The sequence below is a fragment of the Sinocyclocheilus rhinocerous genome, unplaced genomic scaffold (assembly GCF_001515625.1).
Source record: "Sinocyclocheilus rhinocerous isolate Xijiao unplaced genomic scaffold, SAMN03320098_v1.1 scaffold1099, whole genome shotgun sequence".
Classification (NCBI taxonomy): Eukaryota; Metazoa; Chordata; class Actinopteri; order Cypriniformes; family Cyprinidae; genus Sinocyclocheilus; species Sinocyclocheilus rhinocerous.
In genome coordinates, this window is record NW_015634461.1 from 37,672 (window position 1) to 47,166 (window position 9,495).

A 9,495-nucleotide genomic window follows, 5' to 3' on the forward strand; every position below is an offset into this window, starting at 1 on the left:
AATGATGGGCAATGTTAAAGTCTATCGCAACCTCTGGGTTCAACCGTCATTTTTCGAAGCTTCTGACACAGAACAGCATACGTTGCGTTCAGATCAAAGCACGCATACGTTGTTTACATTTAGATCATAGAATGCGCATGCGTCGTGAATGATACTCTCCAAAATGGCGAATTGTTGAATAAAAGTTGTTATTTTTATTTTCTTTGCGCACAAAAAGTATTCTCATAGCTTCGAAAAAACGGTTGAACCCCTGATGTCACATGGACTATTTTATCGATGTCCTTGCTACGTTTCTGTGCGTTGACCGTGGTAGTACCCTTGCTATCTATGCAGAGTCAGAGAGCTCTCGGATTTCATCAAAAATATCTAAATTTGTGTTCCGAAGATGAACGAAGGTCTTACAGGTTTGGAACGACATGAGGGTGAGTAATTAATGACAGAATTTTCATTTTTGGGAGAACTATCCCTTTAAGCTGAGCAGCTGGAATGGGGATAAATGTGAATTTTCTGTATATATTTGAGGAAAAGTCTGTCTGGCGCACCTGTATTCTCATGACGGTGAAGTCTGGCACAGGAGGGTCGTAGAGGTAGACGCAGGGGTCGGCGTTGTCCCGCACGCAGGGGAAGATTTTGGCACTGACTGGAGCCGGGCTGTAATTCAACATCTCACACAGCGTGTCCACGTCAATGTATTTGGGAGTCAGTCCGGCACGTACGGTGTTATCAGAGCACGCCATACACTCCACACAGTCTGGAGGAGCCAGTCAATTATACATGGAATACATGAAGATTAAATATTGCATATTAATAAATAACCTATATGGAATTAATGAATATTAAATGAACATTAATGGATATTTTTTACAAAAACAACAATACAACCTACATGGAACAACTGAATATTAATGAATATATTTCACAAAAAGTACAACTATGAAACCTCCATGGAATAAATTAATATTAAATGAATACTACAAATTACCAAGTGAATATTAGTGAATATATTTCACAAAAAGTACAACTATACAACCTAGATGGAATAAATGAATATTAAATCAATATTATGGATTAATAAATGAATATGAATATTTTTTAAACAAAACAAACATGAATAAATTAATATTAACACATATTTTTCATACAAAAAACTATCCAACCTAAATGGAACATTTGAATATTAATGAATATTAAATAAATATGATGTATTATTAAGTGAATATTTATGACTATATTGCACCAAAAATATCAACTATGCAACCTACATGGAATACATGAATATTAAAAGAATATTACAGATTATTACGTGAATATTAATAAATATATTTCACAATAAATAACAACTATGCAACATACATGGAATAAATGAATATTAAATGAAGATAAATGAATATATTTTTAAAAAATTACAATTACAGATTTTTTTTATTATAAATTTTTTTCCAGACTCTACAAAAATATACTGTGAAATATACTGTGAAAAAATATACTTATCATGGTACATGTCCAAAACATGTATTATTTTTCACACAAAAAAAACTATACTACTTAAATGGAACATTTGAATATTAATGAATATTAAATAAATATTATTTATTATTAAGTGAATATTAATGATTATATTTCACAAAAAATACAACTACACAACCTACATTGATTAAATTAATATTAATGAATATAAAATAAATGACTTATTATTAAATAAATATTAATGAATATATTGCACAAAAAACAACAACTATGCAACCTACATGGAATAAATGAATATTAAATGATTATAATGGGCTAATAAGTGAATATAAATAAATATACTTCACAAAAAGTACAACTACACATCCTGCATGAAATAAATAAATATTAAGGAATATATGGATTATTAGTGAATATATTTTAAATTAGTACAACTAACACAACCCACATGGAATAATTGAATATTAAATGAAGATTCATTAATATATTTCACAAAAATTACAACTACACAACCTACTCTTAAGCAGCAACCACAAAACTTTGTCTATTTAGATTTTTTATTTTTTTTTTTTTTCAGACTCTACAAAAATATACCATGGTATTATCATGGTACATGGCCCAAAACGTGTTTTATTAGTATTGTGGTGACCTCTGACCTCCAGACAGATAAGCATGAGGCTCATTTGCTCCCAGGAACATGGCCTCCCCCGGCTGCAGCACGATACGGTTCAGGAAGTAAATGGAAAAGCATCCGATGTCCCCCGGATACTGGGAATGCAGCCGCAGCAGCAGTTCTCCATTACTTCCAGAGGTGTCTTTGCCTGCAGCCTCTGGAACAAAAGAACAGGTCAGACGAGTTTCATCTGAATTGATGCGATAGAGCCGGTATAACGTGAATAACATGTTAGCACACGAGGGAGTGGAAGTCCTGCACGGTTTCCTCTCACCTTCCTCTGAGATGCGTTTGACCAGCATGTTGAGCTGATCAACGAACAGCTTCTTCTCACAGTTCATCATCCTGGTGAAACATTTCTTCAGAGCGAGAGACGTCCGGCCCGGGTCTCCATCGGCGCTCTGGAGCTCCTCAGCGGCTTCGTTACCGACCAGCGCGCGGAACTCTGGGACATCTGAAAAACCATGCAGTGGTCCATGGGAAATGCTCTTTGCAACCCATTTAACTTCTCTAATGTGACATATTTCCAAGTGTTGGAATATTTAAAGGGGTCATCGGATGCCCACTTTCCATAAGTTGATATAATTCTTTAGGGCCTTAATGAAAAGTCTATAACATACTTTGGTTAAAATTTCTCAATGGTAGTGTAAAACAACACCCTTTTTACCCTGTCAAAAACATCTCTGCACACAGCGACCCGTTTTAGTGCATGTTTCTTTAAATGCTAATGAGCTCTGCTGGCCCCGCCCCTCTATTCCGTTGGGTGACAAGCCGTTCTCATGAGACTGTTTACTTTAGCCGCGGAACTGAGGAACTTGCTAACTAGCACGATATTAGGAAATGAGATTTGCAAAGATTCATAAAATAACTGTATACTCACTTCTGTAGTAGGTGAAGCTGGATCACGAATGATTCGTGTGAACATAAACGCATTTATGTAGATCGGGGGCGCATTCCCTTCAAAAATAAACGTATTCCACTGCGTCTTCAGCGGCTCAGATGTCGGGAGTAAATGACAACTGCTTTGTTCATTATTACGTCCAACAACAGAACACCTCAATCACTTAGGAGTCATTCTTGTCTACATCTGCTCCGGCGGTGAAACAATGCAGCTCACTCACTCAGGGCGGAGCTAAGGTAAAACAATCGTGGGAGGGGCCTGGGTCTGTGTGACATCACACTGACAGGCATCTGAGAACGGCTTGATTTGAGAAAGGGGATATTATTTATAGGGATAAAAAAAAACACTGGGTGGATTTTTATCATTTATAGGGTGGTTGTGTACACACACTGCCAACACACATTTAAGTTCAAACAACTTGTAAAAGTGCATGTCGCATCCAATGACCCCTTTAAAGAGAAAAAATAATAATAACAGCATAAATAGGATTCATTTTTGAGTTTGGCTTATCTGACAGTTTTTTTCAGTCAGTTCATTGAACACTTACTTTTGAGGAAGCCCAAGATTTCATCCATCGTCCGAAAGCCGCAGAGACCTTCAAACTGAGTGAGAGCGATGGCCATCTCTGGTTTGTGGTTGTTGTCTGGGTAATGTTCAGGAAACTGTGCATGGAGTCTAGCAGCCAATTCCTGTCAGTTAACAACAATTAATGAACAGCATTTATTACAGATATAAATCGTTTCTAACAGTATAAGTCTTTACTATTACTTTTTTTTCAATTTAACACATTGCTGAATAAAAGTATTAATTTCTTGCAAAAAAATTTACTGACCCTAAAGATATGTGTATTGTTACAAAAGTTTTATATTATCAATAAATGCTGTTCCTTTTAACTTTTTATTCATCAGAAAATCCTGAAAAAAGTATCACATGTTCCAAAAAATAATAATTCAGCACAACTTTTTCCAACATTTATAATAAATCAGCATATTAGAATGATTTCTGAAGGATCATGTGACACTGAAGACTGGAGTAATGATGCTGAAAATACAGCTTTGATCACATGAATAAATTATTATTTAAAGTATATTAAAATAGAAAACCGTTATTTTAAATAGCAATAATAATTCAGAAAGTTACTGTTTTTTCTGTATTTTTGTTCAAATAAATAAAGCCTTGATGAGCAGAAGAGACGTAGTACTTAAAAATTAACTTAAAAAACATAAAAATGTTACTGATCTCAAACGGCATGTGTATATACACACTACCGGTCAAAAGTTTGGGATCAGTAAGACTTGTCTGATACCGCTTTCGATTGCGCGCTCTCATTTTACTTTCACTTTCACAAGGACTCTATACTACGGAGCGGCAGTACTTACCACACATTTGATACGATTAGATGTTTGTCATTGGTGGTGTCCTCTGGGATATCCTGTTGTCTTTGATGAGAGCATCTCCTTTGGGGTGAGCACCCATCCAAAGCTTGAAAGAAAACAAAGATGTAATGATCACACAATTGTATATATATACACACACACACACACACAGTATATACATATATATATATACACCAAAAACTTAATTTGAGAATGTCAAAAAAGCTCCTTTAAGATGGTTATTTATACAACAGTAAAACATGTTAACACATCTGAGCACATGCTGTGGCTTTATTAATAGACTGACACATGAAGTGAATGTCACGCTGACCTTTAAGTGAGCTGCTATTATCGGAGACATTTGCGCTTGTGTTCAAGTCTGTTCAATAATGTGTACGGCAGCCGCACAATACACAAACGCACAGGATGAATCGTGATTGTTTATGGAACCTCCACAAGAGCTGTATAATACATGCTTTTTCTTTCCCAATCCCATGGCCATTGAAATGTCAAATTCTTTTTAATGTTTAATAGGTTTCAGAACGAACAATTTGTTGCTAGTTTACAAGTTAACATTATTGACATGGTCTCACTTTAAAAAAAAAAGGAATGCAAAGAAGTGAAATAACAAATGACCAAAGATTGGTAGGAAAAAAGCCAAGTGTTACAAAGAAATAATTAAAATAAATTTAAAATAACAAAAATAAATAAATAATTTCTAATTTTTTGAAATTAAGTGTTTTATTTTCATTGTTTTTTTATTATTGTAGGGTGTAAAAAATAATAATAATAACAATAATAATAAAGTTTGATTATCTCTGCATTATATTTAGTTTTTTATTACTGTTACTAATATATTAATGCTACTACTAATACTACTACTACCAATAATAATAACAACAAAGAAAATAGTAACAAAACAACAACAGCAATAGTATTATTATACATATATTGTACACTTGTTGCAACCTAGAATTAAACTGCTGGTCTCGTCTGGCACTCTATTTCGACACACTATTTCCCTTTTTTAATACTGTACAGCTGCTTTGACACAATCTGCATTGTAAAAAGTGCTATATAAATAACGGTGACTTGACTTGACACCAATTATACATGTATAATAATATTAATTATTATTATTATTATTAATAATAATAATAATATCAACATTAATGCTAATTATTAATATTATAGATATATTATTTTAATTATTAGTAGACAATAAAATTAATAGTTAATATTAATAATAATAATTATTATCATTGGGTGAACTATTCTCCAGGATATACAAAAAAACAGATTTCTCCGTAATTTATTTCATGACATTTCTAACAATCTGAAAGAATGTTGTATATAGCTAATCCATTCGTGTTGGAGCTTCTTGTCTTGGCCGAGAGTCTGGGTGGGTGTGTTTGGGTCAGCAGATAAAAATCCCTGCAGTAATCTGCTCAGCTTTTCAGGGCTGGTCCATACTGTACCTCCGCGTAGGGTCTGGCCTCCTCTATGAGAGCCTGAGGGTCTCCACCGAGCACCAGCCGGGCCACCTCACTGTCCAGACCCACTTTACCCCAGGCATAGCTCTGCACCACACAGCACAATGGAAACACTGCGAACAGACATGACAGACATCTGATCGGAAAAGACGCGTTCTGCTGCTGTCATTTAAATGAATGAACGGATGGCTGTGGATCTCATTGATGAGAAACGCTTACACGCTCAAATCCAGCAGCATCCAATAACTAATCCATCCAAACAACACACAAATCAACGACAGCCAGTCTTGTTTTAACTCGAGCCATTCGCGCCGTGTGGGACCGAATGTTGCGTAAAATACAGAGTGAACTGTACAGTCAGAGATTTAACTCACCTTTCACTTCCGCCATGTCTGCGACGTTGACGGTCACGTAGGTGACGTCACAGCCCGCCAACCAATCACGAGCCTTTAGATGTAAATAAACATTATTGATATTGTAAAAGAACTTTTTAATGCATATCTAGGCCATTCGGATTTCTTTAATCTGAAGTATATTCTGGAAGATTAAGTGAACAAATTTAATAGGTTAAATATATAATGCATAATTTTTATATTATAATTATAAATATATAATTATAATATTCAAGAATCGACTAAAAACACGTCTCTTCCATTTTTATTTGACCCTCTAACTCTAGCACTCTCTATTCTAATTCTATTCTTTAAAAAAAATTGCCCCGTTTAGACTTGCACTGTATTCATGAACTAACTGCTTGTTTTCTTACCAAAAATAAATAAATCAATTAACACTAGCTTCTCTATTCTTTTTCTATTCTATCTGTTTTCTTTTTATTTATTATATAATTTAAAAAAAACTTGCTATGTGTACTGCGCTAAGCTAACTGAGACTTGTTATAGTACTTGTATATCATTGCTCTTTTGTTGATTTTGATTGCTTCCATTGTCCTCATTTGTAAGTCGCTTTGGATAAAAGCATCTGCTAAATGACTAAATGTAAATATAAATAATTATTTTCATATTATAAAACAATAGAGAGAGAGAGAGAGAGATAACATTTCATTCAGTATAATTAAAACGAAGAGTATAAAGTACTTCAGTATTAAGTATAATAAACATTTAAACTATAAAATAAGTAAATGTAAAAAAAAATATTTTAATAATATTATATGCTATAACAGCCTTTTTGCTTTACACGTTTACAAAACAAGTACTACTGTATAAATTATGTTGGATGAAACTTGCTCAATAATATTAATAATTCTATAATACATGACATTGCCTTTTCCATCCTATCAAAATATTTGCAATACAACAATAATGCAAACATAACATATCAACATTTCAGTTTAAATAAGACAACGAATGAAGTGAAAAACGAATTGCAAATGAACACAATTGTAATAACAAACAAAAAATATCAATGCAACGTAGCAAAGAGCATTTGTTTGTATTTTTAACTATTAAAAACTATAAAAACGTATAACTTATAACCTATAAAATACATATTTCTTTATTATAATTATATTTCTATTCAAAATAATAGGAAGGATCCCGGATCCAGACCTGTTTTTAAAAAAAAAAAGTTTTTATATTTTCTATCACATTAAAAATAATCAATGAATAATTATTCAAACAAAATAAAAATTGAAATAAAACATGCAAAACTGAAATAAAACCACTGATAAAATAAAATAGAATAAATAAATAAACAAACAATGCGGATTTTTATAATAAAATAGGCTAAATTATCAATACAATTTACACAAAGTGCTAATATTTTAAAAAACTGTTTTTAGAAAATCTTTTCCATTAAAAAAAAAAAAGAGGTGGAATTTAAATTGACAATCAGAACATTTCATTTGTTAATACAATGTTTGCTATGCAAAATATTACAGTTTACCACATAAAACTAACAACCGTCTACGTCGCAGCGCACGCGCGTCACGCTCTCAGAGCGGAAGTGCAGAGAGGAAGCAGCAGCGATCGCAGCTCTGGTGCCGCTCAGTTTGGACTCTAAAGGCGGATAAAGCCCATAATAATGTCGGGATTTGACTCCAACCCGTTTGAAGATCCAGTCGACGTCAATCCCTTCCAGGTGAGGAACACGGGAGAAGCGCTTCGGAGGGGTTCGAGCTGAAGTTTGGGGGAGTTCAGCGGGGTTTGTGCTGATGATGGGGAGTTTTGGGTCAGATGAGTTCGGTCATCAGATGTCATGGTCGCTGCTGCGCTAGTTAGTTAGTTAGTTAGTTAGTTGTCGCTGGTGAAGGGTGGATCCGCGCAGGTTTGGTGACACGCTGAAGGCCAGAGCGCCACTCCTGTTAATGTCACAACCGAGTCGAGCTCTATAACTTTATAACTGCCTGCCCTGGATGAAGCTCTGTGAGTCACTGTGAGGCTCTGATCACCTGGGATTCTTCTTCATGCGCACTAAAGGCCGCATAATCAAGCTGAAATGCATTTAAAATAAACTCATATTTCTGAATATATTTGATCAGGACATGCTGGGCTGCCACTATGCTTTGTGCACAACAAGTGAAATAAGTGCATTTTCCATATTAAGTGAAAACAATAACTAACATGACAGATGATTAAAATATACAATGCAAAAGGTCAGGATCTCACCTCACACTTGTATATTTGACAAATAACTTGATTAAAAAAAAAAGTTATAAAATTCTAGGTTAAAATGTATGTAAATATAAAATGTGTGTGTGTGTGTATATATATATATATATATATTGTATATTGCATGTATATTACATGTTTTTTCTTTTGCATTTACACACACACACTTTTTGTGCAGTTAATTTCAATAAACTTGCTGTGTGACAAATGCACAATTTATAAAAGTAAAAACATGGAATGCAATAAAACAACAATAATAAACAAACATATATGTTGCATTATATAATAATTATGCATTATAGCATATATTATATTATATTATTCACTGGTCGGGATTTTTTACAGGGTATTTGACAAATGCACTTTTAATCAACATTACAAATTTAGATTAAAGTGTATGTGAATGTATTTGTAATTTAGGTGCATTTATGAATGTTTTTTCATTTTTTTAAAAATAAATCTGCAGTGTGAAAAATGCACAGTTTTTAAAAGTAAAAACATGGCATGCACTAAACAATAATAAACAAATATATACATTATATAATAATAAATTATATAAATGACATTGTATGTCATATTTCATGAGGTGTGGCATAATACTGATTGTTATGGCCCTGAAGAGATGCTCTGCAGATCACACTTGCACACAGTGTTTGTCTAATGCCGAGTTCACACTGCACGATTTTCAAAGTCGTCGGGTCACCAGTGTTTCAGTCTTACCATCGGTTGATCTGCTGATAAGGAATCTGAAGTTAAAGGTTCAGATATCTGAATGATCGCGGGTTAATACTCAGTAATCTCATTGACTAGGGCTGGGTATCGATTCAGATGTCCCGATTCGATTCGATTTTTTTGATTACATTCAGTGAATATAGTTTTAATACAAATGCTATTGATATTTCTAAAAAATGAACAGTAAACATCAGTTTACAAATAGTGAATTAATAAAAAGAAATTA

The 9,495-nt window shown here is 33.6% G+C and overlaps 2 protein-coding genes across 3 annotated transcripts in view; one reads left to right on the forward strand and one right to left on the reverse strand.

The window, feature by feature from the left end:
• LOC107745564 (mannose-6-phosphate isomerase-like) overlaps positions 1-6,341 on the reverse strand; it is an 8,140-nt gene extending 1,799 nt beyond the window's left edge. Inside the window, exons 1-7 of the mRNA XM_016559456.1 lie at positions 6,285-6,341; positions 5,896-6,023; positions 4,446-4,523; positions 3,589-3,730; positions 2,415-2,594; positions 2,124-2,297; positions 543-751 (exon numbers count right to left, since the gene is read on the reverse strand). Coding sequence (XP_016414942.1) covers positions 543-751; positions 2,124-2,297; positions 2,415-2,594; positions 3,589-3,730; positions 4,446-4,523; positions 5,896-6,023; positions 6,285-6,300 — 927 coding nt within the window. The 5' untranslated portion in view covers positions 6,301-6,341. The remainder of the gene's footprint in view (positions 1-542; positions 752-2,123; positions 2,298-2,414; positions 2,595-3,588; positions 3,731-4,445; positions 4,524-5,895; positions 6,024-6,284) is intronic.
• A 1,521-nt stretch (positions 6,342-7,862) lies between these two features.
• scamp2 (secretory carrier membrane protein 2) overlaps positions 7,863-9,495 on the forward strand; it is a 12,523-nt gene continuing 10,890 nt past the window's right edge. For both annotated transcript variants that reach the window (XM_016559448.1, XM_016559449.1), the window contains exon 1: positions 7,863-8,007. In XM_016559448.1, the coding sequence (XP_016414934.1) occupies positions 7,951-8,007 (57 nt within the window). In that variant the 5' untranslated portion in view covers positions 7,863-7,950. The remainder of the gene's footprint in view (positions 8,008-9,495) is intronic.